The sequence below is a fragment of the Lonchura striata genome, chromosome 3 (genome assembly GCF_050655825.1).
Source record: "Lonchura striata isolate lonStrDom1 chromosome 3, ASM5065582v1, whole genome shotgun sequence".
Taxonomy (NCBI): Eukaryota; Metazoa; Chordata; class Aves; order Passeriformes; family Estrildidae; genus Lonchura; species Lonchura striata.
The window spans coordinates 79,112,699-79,130,943 of NC_140705.1; the positions used below are offsets into that span (position 1 = coordinate 79,112,699).

Sequence of the window (18,245 nt, forward strand, 5' to 3'; positions counted from 1 at the left end):
GATTTGTGGTCCCGGCCGTAGCGCGGGGTCCTGAAAGGGGGGGACGGACTCTCGTTCCCTGGCACGATTTGACCCTTCTGCCGCCCCGTCCTATCCCCCTGCCCCCGCCCATTGCCGCGACGCCGCTCGCCGCAGCACATTCCTGCGCGGGCTGCGCTTCCGGGTCTGCCCTACCGGCGCCTGAACACAAAAGTGAGATCCTCGGCTCGCCCCGGGCTCCTTTCCCGCAAGAACGGCCTGTTGTCCGGCCTCGCATCCGCGTCCCAGTTTAGCAATGGTGTTCCGCTCGGCGGATAGGCGGACACCGCCGCGGACGGGGGCGGCGCCGATCAGGCAGCGGGGCTGGCGGCCCTAGAGCAGCCGGATGAAGAGGGAGGCCGGGGGCCTTCGGCGCGGCTCTCCCCGCCCTGAGATGCCAGCCCGGCAGTTGGCGGCGCAGCTGCGAGCGTGGTGCGTGCGGCCGGGCGGGACAGCGGGCTGGGGCGGCCCGGGACAGGGGCTGTGGCGCCGGGAGCTCTCCCTCGCCGCGGGGCAGGGGGTGAGACTTGAGTCTCCACCACGAGGCCGGGATGGGCTGGAGAAGGGGGAACGGCGGGCGGTGGGAGTGCGAGAACTGGTAGCGCTGAGTCCCGCTGTCGCGCAGGTCCAGCTGTCGTGCCCCGCCGCAGGATGGAGTTCGAGTTCCTGGAGAACGATGTGCTGGAGTCGCTGGAGGACCTGGGGTACGTGTCCGAGGCTGGGGGCGCGGGGCGGCCCCGGCAGGGACACGGCGACGCTTTCCGCCCCGCACGGGCGGGGCCGCTGCCGCTCCGGAGGGCCGCGGCTCGGGGCAGTGCATGGAATGGTCCTTTTGGTCACAGCCGGCCTCAGGGCCGGGCTGCTGCTGATGCCCCAAGCCAGACGCGCAGGCTTGTAGCTGCATGGCCTTGGCGAGTCTCTCGCTTCTCCGTGCGAGCTGATCCCCTCGATTCTTGGATGCCATCTGGTCTGTTGCTGCTCTGTTCTGCACAGCGGCCCTAGCTGAGGGTGGGGTGGGATAAAGAGATACGTTAGACAATAAAAAAGCCTTCAAGCTTAGTATTTTTTGGCGGGGAGGGCGGAGAAAGAGTAAAAAGCATTGCAAATGAGCAAGTGTTTTTCTTCTTAACATATTTTAAAGGGTACTATAGTACAGGAAACTTCTGCTGTGTAAACCTGTTACTTTGTCAGAGTCAGGAAAGGCTGCATAAAAAAAGAAAAGCATGAAAGGAAGAGCGTGGAGAACATGTCCTGCTGTAAGCTCCCAAGTCTGTAACCTGCTAAGAGTTCAGAAGACAGGCAGCTACAATTTCACTCTACTGCCAGTTCCATGCAAACAGCTGTATTTACTCACATTGGCCCCATTCCCATAAATCACTTTGTGACTAGAGTCATTATGCTCCAACAAAGATTGTATTTTCAGGTTACATTAGTGATAGTTGCAATGCTTGACAAATAGATTTCTGTTTCAGCAGGTATTTCTCTGACTGAAATGTGAAAAGGCATCTCTTTCACAATGAAAATACTGTGATTGGCTTATTTTTTTGTGTTTAAAAGGACACTAGTGGCTTGAAGGTGATTTGTGCTTCTGATCTGTGCAGTTATAGACAGAAAGTGTTGTTGATTTTTGACGTAAATGCGTAAAGCGAACAGTGAAAGTAGATGAACAAATAAATTATATGAAGCAAAATTGACAACAGTAAAAAAAAGAAAATTTTGAGGATGAAAGACATAAGACCCCAGCAATATTGGGAACAACTGGGAAAACTATTGCACGTGTCTAAAGGACTTCTGATTTTTGGTGTCTGGAAAGACAGGTGTTTGAGGCTTTATGTTTTGGCAGTAGCTCCATGGTCTTCATGGTTCATCTTATTTTTTCTCATCAGATACTGAAGATATTCCTAATATATCACTTGATTTTTTTTTCTTATATCAGTACATGTTAGAGAGCTGTTTCTTTTTCTAGTTGTGCTCGAGGTGTTCAGATGGTGGCCTCTTGTCTTGTACATCAGCTTGTTGAACTGTTGAAAGAGCAAACAGATGGGATAGCACGAAGTTACCAAAAGAGAGCATAGCTCTGGAACACATGTCATTGGCAGCAACAGAAGGAAAAAGCTGCTTGCAATTAGGAATCTGCAAGTTGGATTATTGGCCAGATTGATGTGTAGCTGAAGTCATAATTATAAGAAATTACACACTCAAGACATTACCTCTGTTAAAAAAACTTTCTAGAAAAGGTGCCTCTAGAAGATCTGAGCAGGGACTTAAATCCCAATCCTGCCAAAGCAAAAGGCTTTCCATTGCTTCCTTGCTACTTTGACCTGTAACTGGCTGCTTCTATTCTGAGTCCCAGATGTTCCTAGACCTACACATGTAGAGATGGGATGGGACTGAAACTTGCTCTGATTAGCTTCTTGAAGTGTCCAGCCTGCTGTGGTCATGCAGTAGGGTTGTAATACATGAGATTACAGCTTCTGTCCAGCTGCCAGTAGATTAACTGTGTCACCAATCAAGCTGCTCTGTGAGGTAAAAGTTATTTTTGAGCGTGGCTTCTTTATTTTACTTGGCTGAAGTAACAGGCCACTACAGTGAAGGCCAAATCCTTTGTATGTCGTATTAAGCACAGGAGCAGAGTGAGGAGAATTTCATTTCAATTTGAGATGTTCTTTTATTGCCGAGGTTTGGCAAGAGTTGCCTGGACTTGTTGGATTGTTGTGAGGTAGTGGATGACTTTACCCAGAAGTTCCCAAGAGAGATTTCGTTTAGTTATGAGCACTCTTGGATGTCTTTGTCTTTTGGGGGCAGTATATCAAAATTATATTGTACGTGTTTTTTCTAAAATACTGAAGTAAACTCTGACTTGTGCTTCTACCTGGTTAATAAGGCAGCCTTGTCTCTACTCTTCATTCTCCCCCTGAGAGATGGTCAGTACACAGATGTTCTGAAAACTCAGTTTTCTAAGATCTGATCTGTAAACACATGCTTTCTTTCGGTAGGTCTGATTTTTGGCTTATTTTGCTTTTGCAAAGAACCAATTCCATTAATTTTTCTTGTGTATATTTAGGGAGGTTGGTTTTTCAAGAGATGATATTGTTATGCAGATCACTTTTGTAATATTTCTATCAAAGGCTTTGTTTTGTAAGGCAGCCCTTTCATATGTGATAGGAAATGACAGTAAAGATGCACTTGTTCAGCAGTAATTATTTAACATACTGTAAAGCAGTATGTAGAGCTCAGGAAGGATTCTTTGAGACTGCAGTTGCCCTGGATAGGTCTGTTGTCTGTAACATGTTCAGGAGGTGGCAGCAGTGAAGTTGCCACTATACATGGTAATATTGTGGAGGAAACTTTTGACAATGCAATTTTGTGACAGTTTTTGTGATGGTAAGTTAATGTGCACACAAATTCTGAGTTTACTCTGATGTTTTCCATGTGGTTCTTGATACAGTTCAGTCCAGGAATCACCATTCCATGACATCAGCACTTCAGATGTCTTGTGATTGTATTTCTAAATATGTATACAGCATAAAATAAATCTGTCAAAGGACATTGGTCACAGCAAACATTAATAAACCGTGCTTTTGTTTTATTTCTCAGTTACAAAGGTCCACTGTTAGTTGACGGAGCACTGGCTCAGGCAGTCTCCCATGGAGCCAGTTCCCCTGAATTCACCAAACTCTGCGCTTGGTTGGTATCGGAGTTACGGCTCTTCTGTAAACTAGAGGAGAATGTGCAAGCAACCAACAGTAAGTAGTCATAACTCCAGCACAAACATGCACTTAATTTGTGTTCTTGCATGCCACAGAGATTAGGGCTGGCCTGTGTATTGTACCATGGAGTGTTGTCTTCACGCTGCCAGATTTTGGGTATTTTCCACCTCAAATTTGCCGAATGAACAGCCAGTAGAAGTTGAAATGATAGTGGTGATCAGTCTTCTGAAATTAGATTTTTCTGTTAATTTTTCAAGCATATTATTTTTTTAAAGTTCTTAGATGGATTTAGGGAAACATTAATACTAGTGGGGTTTTTACTAGATCATAAAATATTTTTGTTTCAATGCTTCTGTTTTTGGTAGAGGAAGCAAACCGTAGCTTTCAGGAAAAAAAGTTAATTTTGGTCAACTAGTCATGACAATCTACAGATTAAATTATTAAATTGGTGTAATAACCCATATTCCTGAGTATCTAATATATTAACTCATAATGCTTTCGTGAGCTAAGCTTTGTATTTACTCAGTGGCCAAAGGTTGCTGCCTTTTAGCTCAGCATCTGTTACTTTCCTTTCTCTCTGTTTTTGACATATTCATTCATTCTTCTTTGAGTGTGTTTCATATTCTTTCTGTGTGACAATACAGTATCTCACCCCTTCTAGTCGTAAAAGGTTCCTATTTGTTTTGTGTAAAAATACAATCCAGAAATCTTCCAACACCTATCTCAAATTCTTTAAACACCGTGACAGAAACATGTTAGCTGGAGTACCATCAAGTCCTACCTACCTTCATTTTGTATGTCTTAAGTTTAGGAATAGCAGAAATTTGGGGTTGAAGTCTCCTTCCAAAAGATCAAAAAATGCTATTTCTCATCACTTTTTTTTTACCTAACAAATTCTTTCTTATCACTGTTTTTTTTTTTTTACCTAATAAATTCTGATTAATGTCAGTAATCTCGACTGAATAAATTCTGAGTAATGTCAGTATTGTTGACAGAAATATCGGTCTAAGGTTTGGTTTATGCGACTTCCTTATTTTTACTGGATATTGATATGAAATAAAATCGGTTGACAAATGAGAGCTTACAGGGAGAAGTAATAGAAAAAAAGTGAGAACTCATAAGCCATATTTATTATTCATGATAGTTTTTAATGTCCCCTTTCTTTGTAGAAGTTGCCAGTGCCTGTCTGTTGTAGCTTGGAAAAGCAGTCAGTGAAACGTAATTTTATATTAATGGAGCATATAGTGGGTTCAGATAGGTTGTGCTGTGTCAAGAAATGCGCTTGGCCTCCATTAAAAATGGGTCTTAATCTTAAATAGCAACTTGAGCAAAATACATATTTTTAAATAGCTAATTTATTCTAATCATACCCCCTATATATTAGCAATGGATGAATTTTTATTTATTTTTTTCTAAGGTCCAAATGAAGCAGAAGAATTTCAGCTTGAAATGAGTGGGTTGCTGTCTGAAATGAATTGTCCATATGCGTCATTAACATCAGGAGATGTGACAAAACGCCTTCATAATCAAAAGAACTGTCTCTTGCTGCTTAGTAAGTTAAAGGGTGCTTGCAAGAAAACCTGATTTTCTGCAAGATTTATAGTATTGTTTCTTACACTTAATGAGATACTGGTTACTTTACCACAATGTACTACACTATAGTTACCTAAAAATATGCATTGTTTTTACTGTAATTTACAGCTTCAGAATATTATACTTCCGTGTTTACTAGTCAATATGTACCCAGTATATGATGGAAAATACTCTTGAGTGTTAACATTTTTCACAGGTTAACAAAAAGCCTTTCCTATTACTTCTTAAAAGGCACCACAAAGAAGGAATTATTTGAAGATTTCTGCCAGAATTTACCCACTGAACTCTACTTAGCATGGTTGTAAAAATGATCACTAACATCAGGTGCATCATAACTTTAGAGGCTCCCACTGTGATGACTTGCAAGGTGCAACAAAACTTACATTTTCCTACACTGACAGCAATTGGAATTGTTACTAAAGAGAGCATGTTTTAACCCACCTCCCAGTTATTTTGATCAACATCCTTAGCAAATAGCTTCACTGTTGCTTTCTGCTGATGGAAAGGAAATTAACGTTAGCAATGGTGATGTCTTCCCTTTTCCACCCATCAGATCTCAATAGATAAATTGGTTTTTTTTCTCCTTATGAAATGTTAGAGGAGAAGAAATAGTAGTGGAATTTGTAAAAGGTGTGTGATATTAATTCACATTATAATAAAAAAAATACAAGCTGGAGTTAGAAGCTGTAGTACTAATTTTAAAATCAAGATGAGTTAATATTTTATTTGCTTCCTCAGTTGCTGCTGATTCTTTAACTTTTCAAAATAGAAATTTAGTTCTGCCTTCTTCTGAGATACAAGAAATTATTTACAGAGTAGGTTCTTGTATTTCAGCAGTAGGAGAAAGATGATTAGAGTTAATCTGAATGCTTCTTATAGTATGTTTAAAAATCCCAGATGAAGCGAGATAGTTTGAGCTACAAACTACTTCAAATGAAACTATGTTCTCTTCAGCTTGTTTTCTGTAAGACAAGCCGTTCAATAAATTTGGCTTGTCTGTGACACACAGTTTATCACAGAGGTCCTTTGGGATGTACATTTTGGTAATATAAGGCCATGTTCAGGAGCTGGACGCTGGTATTCCATCTAGCAGGGATGCTGTGTTTACTATCAAATGTGAAATTGCAGTAGTGCCAAATTCCTTTTTTCTGTACCACTAAAGTTGCATAGCTTTCTTCAGCTGTGTTAAGTGAGCTTATTAGATATCCTGTTGTGTGTGAGCCATAAAACTAGGTTTTTTGAGGAGAAACAGGATAACCCTCTGTAGTGAAATGCCAGGGTATTTTACATTTTAATGAAATGCAGCACAGTTTATGTCACTTGGAAGATGTAGCAGTATTGCTGGGAGATGAAAGCACCAAATAAGCCCAAGTAGTTGGGATTGATTGTCTACTGTGCAGCATCACTAAAATACAGTGTTAGGCACTACCATCTACAAAACAAAAGTACAAGAGTTTCAGGCTGGTTCAGAAAGGGTGTGCAAAAAAATAATCGCTATCTAAAAAACATTCATCTTAGTAATAGACTTAAAAAATTCTGTCATTGTTAGAGGAGGTTGAAGATAGCTTAAATGCGATCTCTAAATTTTTGAAACAAAATTCTCCTGCTAGTTTCTTTTTCAGTAGACCTGAAAAGAGTGTAAATAATTGAAAAGTCAATGTAAGAAAAAACTACATAAAGTGTTGCTGAAAGAACTTACGAAGGATACTTCATTGTTTTACATATTCTAAGAAGATTTTTATTTATAAGGTATTCTGTGTCTTTAGGAGATGACATTCTAGAGATCATAAAAATGCTGTGTTCTTAATCTTTTTATCTGTCCCAGTTTTATAAGTAATAAGATTCTCTTATATATCTGTGGGTTTACTTCCCTGCTCATGAGTGTGTCTGCAGTATCAGTTTTTCTTATTTTTAGAAGTGTTTATGTATGTTATTGTTATGGCCACTCACTATGATTAATGACAAAAGTATTGTTAAACTTGTGCTTTTTTAAAAATTCAAACCTTAAAGTTGTGACACCTGCAAACAGAGGCTGTTTATATAATTGTAAACTTATATCCCTGTAAATTACACCTGATGCTGAAATTCTGGGCATAGACCATGTTCAGAAATTGTGATTTTGATTTTTTCTCTTTTTGTTTGATGAAGGCGTTAAAATGTAATGGTGGGCTCTTACAGTTCTGATATTGAAGAAAACTTCAGCCTTCTAACTTCTATTCTAGCTTCTATTTCATCAGTTACAGCCTTCCTTTCTGAAGTTATTATAAACATGAATTCTCAATAGTGCTTCTTGGTGGGATTATTCTTCCACTCTATATTTTGTGTGGGGAGGTAGAGGAGATTCATCTGACATTTCACTTTTCTCTACTCGTTACCTTGCTTGTTTCCTAGACCCTCAAGAAGTGCTTGCTTGTCTACCCTAAAATGCACAGCTCAGTCCCTCATCCTGCTTGTTTCCATGTTCCTGGTTTCCTGTCTTTGCTGGGTAAAACCTGAAGGAAAAGAACCGTGCTTCGTTGAACTCTGGGATTAATACTTGCTGGAATCAGGGATTTTTTCCAGGCTTTAATTGGTTGTACTAAACCTGTCCTCTGTTTCTTGTGTTTCTAGCTCTGAACTCAGTAATTGTAAATATGAGTTTTCTTAGATACAAAATTTCTATCCCACACTATCTAAAACAGTCAATTTGCATGTTTGTTGGTTGTAAGCACTTGAGTTTTCACTAACTCTAAAATAACTCTTTTATATCTGATGGTCAAATTTAATTCTTGTTACCTCAGCATACCTCATCTCAGAACTGGAAGCTGCCAGAATGCTGTGTGTGAATGCCCCTCCTAAAAAAGCCCAGGAAGGGGGTGGCAGTGAAGTCTTTCAGGAGCTAAAAGGCATCTGTATTGCTTTAGGCATGTCCAAGCCTCCCGCCAACATAACGATGTTCCAGTTCTTCAGCGGAATTGAAAAAAAAGTAAGATCCAAAGGAAGAAAAATTTGGATATTTATGATGTTATTGTTTTGATAGAAAATAGTTCTGCTGCCTGGGCGAGATTTGCCTCTTGTGAAACTCCAGTGTTTGAATTGTGAAGGAGAGTTAATGTGTTTTACTGCATATACAAAGAGTCAGAATCTTGAAAATTGTTTTGAAGGCTTTTTCCATGCCAAGGCATGAGGTCAGGGACTTCTGCTATCATTGCTTTCCAGGGTGACTGCTCTAGGTTTTGATGCCATCACTTGTTGCAGAAGACATAGAAAATGCTCATCTTATGCCTCAGGAAGAACATTAAAGAGAAATGTTTTTCAAGAAGTACACCTAAACAAATTTGTATGGGGAACCTAATGTTTTAAAGATGCTTTGGTTAAAAGGTGGTGTAACTAAAGTAAAACTTAACAGCTTCTCCCTAAGACTTCATAATTTCTTGTGATTACATTTATTTTTATTCCTTGCACGTGTGTGTTCTCCAGGCTGTTGTGATTTTTTAAAAAAAATAATTTACTTTTGAATAACTTTTATAAATCAGAGAAATTAAATGGAATGGGCTGTCCACTTCACACACCAAGGGTCCAGGACAGAAAGTTTTAAAATCACATTTAGTGACTTAATTTGCAGGATAGGGGAGAGGAGAACAGCAGATAGGGAACAACAGAAGACAGCCCTTAACTTTAAAGAACAGATATGGGTCCCTTCTAATGCAAAGCTCCCCAAAACACTCTGAATTTGACAGACCATTTAGTTGCATTTTACTTAAACAAAACCAAGAAACGCAAAATAGTGTTTTGTTTCTATGCAAGATATCAGTTTGGTTTGACCTGTTTAAGAAGAGGAGGAGTATGTTTTTCCACTAGAAGTCCAAGGTGTAGAATGAAAGCAGTTCTTCTAGTTTTGGAATTATTGTGAGCACTACACAGATGCATAAGAAATGCTGTGCTTCTATTTTATATAAAAGGTAGAAAATAATCATAATAATGGACAATGCTAGGAAGCTTTGCAGTTGAAAGAGACTCTCTAAAAATACAGAATATAACGTAGATTAAAATCCTCTTAATCTGAGGATTCTGTTATGTTTTCCTAACTTCTGTTTTACATTGTCTGGTAAGGTTAAATGAATATTCTCTTAATGATTTACAGTAACCTCCCTCCTCCTTAACCATCCTTACAGCGTAATGAAGTACAGTCAGGAATTTCTAACCTATAGTTTTAGCAGAAATTGTATATAACTTGTATTTACAGTCTGAATACTTGCTAGCAGTACTTGAGAATGAGACGGTAAAGCTGACTAATAACTGAAAAACTTATTTCATTTTGTAAATGAACACATCACAGTGTTCTTGGTTTTAAAAAATGAGTCGTAGAATGGCAATATTCTGATTGAATGTGTGAAAATCAAACTGTTTCTTCACATATATGTAATACAGTTGGGGTGAGGATCTTTGTGTAGTTGACTCTGTTAATGATCCATCATATTAAGAAAAGGGACTGCTGATACTTGAATGAACTGCCTGTGCTATTTGAATGCACTTAGGTTTAAAATCTTAAATAAATTTGATTCAGTATCATTGGAAAACCAGGTCTCTGAATGTGTTAGATCACATGCTGGAATGAACAGGTTGGTGGTTTTTTTCCAAACTCCTTTGGAAGTTTTTGTCACTGCCACTCCATTTCTTCCCCCTTGAAGTCCTAACAAATTTTGAGATGGGATAGATAATTTAAATTGTGCCCAAACTCCTAAAACGTGAGCTAGAGTTAAAATTTCATACCAAAGATTTTTCTCCTTTTGATTGTAAAGAGGGGTCCTTCTCTGGGTTGTGTTATATTTTACATCAGCTTAAAATAAGCCTTTTGATACAAATGTGGGTATTTTTCTGGATTAAAGAGATGATGTGTAGAATAATCCCTCTGGCTTCAAGAGTATCGGTACCTCATGTTGTCTTTGTTTTTACTGTTGATCTACTCTATAGTCCCTTCTCTTAATTTTAAAATAATTATAGCTGAGACTACCAGAAATCTAAAAACAGTTGCTTTCCAAAAAGTGTGCTTGGCTCTCTGTTCCAGAGAAAATAACTTGATATTGAAGGTTTCTGTGTGATGTCTTTCACTGTCCAGCAGTCCTCTCCTTTAATTTGAATCTTGAAAAACTATTTTTTTTAGCCAAAGCTTCTATTTTTATGTCTCCTAACAGCTGAAGGAAACTCTAGCAAAGGTTCCACCTAATCATGTTGGAAAACCTTTATTAAAGAAACAGCTGGGACCAGCTCACTGGGTGAGTAGATGCAGGTATTAGAGCCCATTTACCTTTTTCAACTGTACAAAGTATTGATCTTGATTCTCTATGTTGCAAAATGATTTTTTTTTTCAGAAGACAAGAAGATGATTTCTTGCGGTACAATGTATGTGTTGGTGCAATAAATGTACAGCAACTGTAAGATCTTAGACTTATGAACCTCTAGGTCCAGGAGCAGGCTAAACTTTTCCAAAATGAGAGACCTACAGTGGTGATGCTGGACCAGCATGCTTGTGCAGTAGCTTAAACCTTCCTCTCTTGCCCTTTACCAGCACTGTCTGTGTGGCCTAGTCCTGCTGAGATGGTGTCACGTCTGCTTCTGGGGCTTCTTTTTATCTAAGCCGTGGGTCTGTTTGTAATGTCCCCCTCTTTTTCTCACTTGGAGTAGTCTGCTTCCTGCATAGCCTCTCCAAGAAGCAATGAGTATGCAGGTAGGAGCTGGGAGAGATATTGTACACCCAGGCTGCAGAGCTGTGATGTTCTCCAGCTGGGATTTGTCACCTGCTGTACCAGGAACACAGTCCTGGGTTAATCACTGCTGCACCAAGCTCAATGCTATGGCTGCTGCTGCAAGACTTCAGGTCTCTCTTGTCTCTTTCACTTAAGGCTGAAGCACATAATTCCCCAGCAGTCTGCTTCCTTCAGTGCTTGTATTGTTGAGACTGAAAGTGGGCCTGCTGCCCTCCCTCCAGCCAGGCCTCTTTAAATATGTATATTACTTCTCTAATGGTGCATGTCTCACCTGCTGCTCTAACCGAACCACTGTCTGCTACAAGGTATTTCTCATTATGAGTTTTTCCTACAGGGCACTCTGTTGTTTTGCCTGTATGGAGACTGCTTTAATCAAGATCCTCTTGCAGTACTGTACTTATTTTAGTCCTTTATCTTTGCTTTATCTTTATCCTTAATCTTTCTGCTTTTTAAGAAGGCACAAACATCTGTTTCTTAGGAGTTACGTATGCCCTTGCTTCAGCTTATTGCGTGTAGTATCTTCTCACCTTTGTTTCTCTGTCCTGGTGGATGTTGAGAAGTGGCTCAGCAGTTTTTATGCTGTTAGAAATGGTAGAAGGCTGAGCATGAGCCTTGGAAGCTTCAGGAAAATAACATCAGCAGGCACAGCTTGGCTGTGAGTCCATTTGACAAGGTAGATAATTGCAGTCTTAAGCCATGCATATTATCTCTGTATCATACTCTCTTTCATCTACACAGTTTATTAAGTAGAAACACTTTAATCTATAGATTGTTTGCAAATTTTTGTTTCAGGAAAAAATTGAAGCAATTAATCAAGCCATAGCCAACGAATACGAAGTCCGAAGAAAACTGTTAGTCAAACGTTTGGATGTTACTGTGCAATCCTTTGGCTGGTCAGACAGAGCTAAGGTACAGACAACTTGCTGTGAAGTCCTGGTTGTTGGTAACCCTTTATAATGAGTCTCTCTAGAAAACTGCGTCATTGTTTTGTCCTTCGTGAGTCAAAAATAATCGCAGTTGTCTGGTTTTGTTTTGAATTTCTAAAGAAATTTATGACAATGGAATATGATTAAAAATATTTTACTAAGAACTGATCTGTTGGATTTTAAATCAGTCTGTAAAATGAGAAGTCAGAGTGTGTGTAACTACACACCAAAGCCACTGGAAAAAGTAGAGATTACTGATCCAACCATGTTCCAAGTACCATAATGTGAACCATTAAGTGCTGTGTCTTGTGTGATGATAGAAGAGTATCTTCTTGTTGACTGTCCCTTCTCTTACTTTGTGCTATCCACAGTGACCAGATTTTCTTAACTCAAAGTGTGTCTGCAATCACAACTCCACAGATGCACATGAGAAGCTGCTAAGGCACTTCTTCTTACCTTATAGACAGGGTAATGCTTTTGTCTTTGAACCGTGCAAGTGGCTGTGACATGAGATCTGTTCTTCCTTGGGTACATGATACATATTGTGTTTTTAGAAATAGTTACATGGTTTCCTTATTTCCTATATCTTAGAAATAAATTATAGGATTTTTAGAAATAGTACACAGAATTTATTTTCCAGGACTAAACCAGATCTGCTAACATAATATTAAGTATGCTGCTGACAGTGTTTGAGATGGAGTTATTAGTGCTAAACTGTGACACATAAATCATTGAGTGTTTTTTCTTGATAAGTGTTTTTTTTTAAAAAGCAGCTATAATTTACTAATAAACTGTAACCTGTCCCATTTTGTTTCATCATCTGAAAAGGACTTCTGGTGTACTCTCTATTAAACCTTATGTTCTTCAGGGTGTTTAGTAGATGACTGAAGAACTAGCTTACTGTTTAAATGTTTTAGTAGAGAATAAAAATGACTTGACTAGCTACACAAAATCTTTTCACAAAACCCACAAATTGTGTATATGCATTTAGATCTATTAGAATGCAAATATTTTTTAGAGGTGTAACAATAAATATTTGGAGAATGTTGCTGTATTATTCCAGACATATAAAACAGTTTGTTTTAACAGTAACTTTTAGCAAGATAATAATTCTCTTTTTTATTTGAAAAGTATCATAATACAGTAGTATGACGAAATAGCCACTTCTCCAGATAGTGGAAACACCAGGGAAAAAAACCCCTTGCAGTCTATTATTGGGGTTTTTTTTAAAGCTAAAATTTGGAGTTTTACCTAAAACGGTATCATAGAACCAAAATATTGTGCTCGGAGCTCAGTCAAACTTACCAGGGAAAAACACAGTAGTACTCTGGTGAATACTGTTGCTTCTCCTACCTTTACCCAGTGCCATATTCCAGTTTTCTGCCTTTGGATGGAAAACAAGATTTTAGGATTTTAAAACATGCTCTTAAGTTTTTGCATGGTTAAGGTATTTTGAAAAACCTGGTTTGCCTGACCCCACTGCCGTCATCTGCATTCAGATAGCAATGTGGTTTATCCTAACTGCATTACACACCACGCTCTGTTGATAACTGAAGGGAGATGTAACTTGTGTAGTAACTCCTGTGTGGTAGCACAGATTTCTCCTGTGGAGAAATCTGCTGGAAATTTTCAGCTGGAAAATTTTTGAGGCGTTCAAAAAGGCTGGAATGGTTAATGCTGAAAGACAGTAGAGGAAGAGACATTGCATGCAATTCAAAGTTGAGTGTAGGATCTCATTTCTAACTCTGCCAGGCCCTCTTGGTGACTTTTCAGCCCAGTCAGCTTCTTCACAAAGACAAGTGAAATGAGTTAACAGGGCCTTTTTCTGCTGATAAGTGTTGGAGATGGGGTGATGCTGGCCCAGTTGGAATGGGTGCAGGCCAGGGTGAAAGCACAGAAGGCTGTCTGGAGGCTAAACACAGATGTGTTTCGCTTTCAGTATCTTCTGGATTTTGGCAGTTATTGATATGACTATATAGCACGCTTCTATTTTGTGTTTGACTGCCTGGAAGTAATGCAGTCTGATGTGTATGTTGTTGAAATTGTCAGCTCAATTGTGTTTCCTATTTACTTAATAAATTAATGTGACAAATACTAGTTTGATTGAAGTAATCATCAGTAATAAAATGGTTCTCACTGATTTTATATTAACCTTTTGTTCTATTTGCAGTAGTGGCTTGTTATTCAGTGCTGATTTGATTGTTTTCATGCAATGTCCCATTGCTTTAACTGACTGGGTTTTATTTTTCTTTGCTCCAACAGAGTCAAACAGAAAAACTGGCTAAAGTCTACCAGCCGAAACGTGCCCTCTTATCTACGAAGTGCACTATATCAATTGCAAATCTTTTGGCAGCTCGGCAGGATCTGTCAAAGATTATGAGAACAAGCAGCGGATCCATCCGAGAGAAGACTGCATGTGCCATTAATAAGGTACCTTTGGTGACAAATGCCTTGTTCTTTTAGGAATATTTAAGTAACTTGAATGTAATAGTAAATCCTGATTTTTTTCAGAATTGTGAGTAGAATTTGGAAATAAAGGATAAGGAACTTGGTGTTTATATATTGCAGATAACGCATCAGTGGATTATGGATAGTGCAGTTTCAGCTGTTGAGGTTCACAGTGTCCCTTCTTTGGGGCAGTAAAAATTGCTGAAATACCTCGGATTGCTTTCACTGGGAGTAGGTCTGCCCTGTCTTGCCAGAATTACAGAAGCCATTACTCTACTGCTACCTGATTCTGCCACCATGTCTAAAATAACATCTACATGGTAACTGTGTTTCTGGTTGTGTAAATAGAATGTGCTAAGATCACAAGGCAAGGATCCCACTAATTAGATTGCCCTGGGTACACAAATAAATTACAGTCAAGTGTATAGTTCTAATAATGCCATAGGATAAACATGACTCAGACAAAACAATTTGCCTTATTTCAAAAATTATGATTTTACAAGAGTAATAGGCTCAAAAAAATGTATGTGCTGAATTTGCAGCTCAATAGCTATGTAACAGCTGCATACTTGGCGCTTCAAAATTGTGGGTATAGGTGCATTCTCTTCTACCTTTTGAGTACCAACTGTACCTCTGATAAAGTTCTAATTAATTTAGGAGAGAATAGTGGTGTGCTGATTTGGCCACAGCCCATCCAACCCAAATAATTTCTGCACCTTTTTAGTGTTGTTGGTGTGTAAGAAATTAAGTAGTAAGATAGGTTGATTCTACCATCAGACTGTATGTAAGTTTTAGTAGGAATGCAATACTGTCCTGCTGCTGATGTATATAATCTGTTAACTTATCTCCAATATCAATATTGAATGTTTTCCAAGACAGTAGCATGAAATAGCAAAGTAGCCCACTTCTGTTGAAGTTCCTTTACTATATTACTTGAAAACTTCAAGCAGTACAAATGTCCTGTCCCATTTTGCCTTGCTAAATTTTTAAGGTCAGACCATCCTTAGACAGCTAAAGACCTCTAGAGTCGTGTTCCACTCTGGTTGGTGCTGCCTCATATCTATCTGTTCTTAAGTTTCTGCATATCCCCACTGAAAAATAGAAATTTTTCCCTTTATTTACTGAATCAATGGCTTCTACAGGAACTCAGAGCACTAGTTAGGAGAGATAGTATGTTGCATTGTACTTGTGCTTATTTGAGTTTAGCACTCTGCACTAATATAGAGTTAAGTGAAAGACTGTGTTGGTGGTGTGCCTGCTGCTTGAACACAAAGCACAGGTCTCCTGACTTGTCTTGTTAGTAGTGCGTCAAGTACAAGATAATACCTATTTAACTTTTAATTGGACACAGAGGTCTGTCACATTCAAACACACAGAATTTGCCTGGATGTAAAAGCCTTGGAGTGAGTGCTGTGGTGTGTCTCAGTAAATGTGACTCTTGTGTGAGGTGTCACAGCTCCTATGGCAGTTCTCCCTTTCCCTTTGCAGGTGCTAATGGGCAGAGTGCCTGACAGAGGAGGAAGGCCCAATGAAATTGAACCTCCACCTCCTGAGATGCCACCGTGGCAGAAAAGACCAGAGGGTGGCTCACAGCAAGGTGGTGGCAGAGGAGGTAGAGGTGCCTACGACTCTTCCTATGGAGGGCGGGGAGGTTATGACCACGGGGGTCATGACCGAGGAGGAAGAGGAGGCTATGACCCATCATACGGAGGGCGAGGAGGTCATGAACAAGGAAGCCATGATCGAGGTGGACGAGGAGGACGTGGTGGTTATGATCATGGTGGCAGAGGAGGAAGAGGAAACAAGCTTCAAGGAGGCTGGACAGATGGTGGAAGTGGTGGCTACCAGGATGGCAGCTACAGGGAGAGCAACTACAGAGATGCAGGTTTTCAAACAGGTGGCTACCATGGTGGTGGTGGCTACCAAGGAGGAGGCTATGGCAGCTACCAGTCGTCTTCTTATTCTGGAGGTGGCTACCAAGGGGGTGGTGGCAGTGGTTACCAGCAAGACAACAGATATCAAGATGGTGGGTCCCACAGTGACCGAGGGGGTGGGCGTGGAGGAGGAAGGGGTGGCCGTGGTGGTCGCGGTGGCCGAGGAGGTCAAGGAGGTGGCTGGGGGGGCAGAGGTGGACAGAGCTTTAATCAAGGAGGGCAGTTTGAACAGCACTTCCAGCATGGAGGTTATCAGTATAATCAGTCTGGCTTTGGACAAGGAAGACACTTCACTAGCTGAGGCTGCTAAAATTTTAGACTTCAGCAGAGCTCACATAATAGAAACCTGGTTTCAGAGGCCTGACTTAAATGCTGCTTGAATTAGTACAGGTTTGTACACAGCAGGTAGAATCTTTTGGGTGGGATGTTTGGCATAGAGCAAAGCACAACTTCGTGTAGACCTGTCCTTTCCACCCACCTCTGTCTGAATGAAAGACATTGTCACTACCCCCTACACTCTAAACATCAACTAATACCCATGCTTTTTGTATGTTGGATGGTTCCCTCTGCTCAAAACACTTTTGTGTTTGCCGCTATTTTGGTTTGGAGAAATACAAAGACATGTCAAATTTGTCTCTTACAGTACACAGTAAAACTTCTGTATTTTTCCCCCCACATCATCGTTGAGTTACATGTTCTAAACCAGTCTGGAGTGTTGCTTTTCTTCTTGCTGACCTCTTGTTTCAATCACAATGGCGTTACAGCGCGTGTGTATGTGCACAGGCAACTCCTCTGACAGGCAGGGTTTCGTGTTATCTGAGCTCTACTGTGGATGCCATGTTCAGCAGCCTTATCTCCTGCTAAACCACGTTTTCCCACCTGCTCAACTCTGAAGACTGACCGCCACCAAAATCTGCAAAGATCATTTCAAACTAAGCTAAATTGTGAACCGATAGTGTGTGTAGGCCTGTAGTTAGGTGTAGCAATTCAAACTGACCTGCATCCATCCAAAACAAGTTGCTCCTCCTCCAAACCTAATTTTTACTTGAAATCAGCTAGAAGAAATGACAAACTGAATTTTATTTGCAAGTTAAATACCACTGGCTCAGCAAATCTAGGGCAATTTGTTTTGGGGGTTGTCTTTTTAAAGAAATGCACTACGGCCTGGGAAGATTAGTTCCTGCCTAGAGGAAGCCCTTTTATTATTGCTGCAGAAAACAAAACCTGGCTGAGTTTGGTGTTCTGATGTTTGGGTTTTTTTCTTTACTGAAAGCCACATAATGCTTCTTGCTGGGTTTTTTGTGTACATAAACATTGTCAAAAAGCTGTGAAAGAAAATGGCTGAAGGTGTGCCGTTGTATAAAAGGTGAGCAATAAAAGTATCTGTATGTTCTGTTTGCTTTAGTTTCTTTTCCTTGACAGTAAAAAACAGTTGCTGCAGTAGCTGGGAATTCATGGGGATTTCTGTCTTCTTCATCTCTTTTTTTTATTGTTACCTGTTTTGTACTTTGTAGTTGTCCTGGCTGTACCATGTATTCTGCCCTTTGAGGGCTGTCAGAACAGCAGCAGTTGGGAGGAACTAATCTTCAGTTGCTCTGACTTTTTTCTGTTCCTCCCTCTGACCTGGTGTAGCAGCTCATGGTACTCTCTCCTGCTGTGTAAAGTTATTCTTAGGCTGTGTGAGCATGTGTCTCCCAGGTTATGCTCCGGCATGCCATGTGAACTTGGTATGCTGCTTCTGGGAACCTCATGATGCTCTCCAGCCTTGTGGAAATGTAGGTTCTTGTTACTGTACTCAGATCACTGTAGCAGAGGCTGTGGTGATGGCAGTCTACCTGTTTTGTCCTTGGGGATGAATCCAGATTGATG

General features: G+C 40.2%; 1 protein-coding gene across 1 annotated transcript; it reads left to right on the forward strand.

Moving 5' to 3' along the window:
- Window positions 1-411: 411 nt before the first annotated feature.
- Window positions 412-17,769, forward strand: TSLIG3A (tRNA splicing ligase complex subunit 3A). Its single transcript, XM_021544103.4, has 9 exons — window positions 412-450; window positions 644-722; window positions 3,616-3,764; window positions 5,146-5,280; window positions 8,102-8,286; window positions 10,496-10,576; window positions 11,861-11,977; window positions 14,257-14,424; window positions 15,931-17,769. Exons 2-9 carry the CDS (start codon window positions 670-672, stop codon window positions 16,675-16,677), a joined length of 1,635 nt encoding a protein of 544 aa, XP_021399778.1. The 5' UTR covers window positions 412-450; window positions 644-669; the 3' UTR covers window positions 16,678-17,769.
- Window positions 17,770-18,245: the final 476 nt, after the last annotated feature.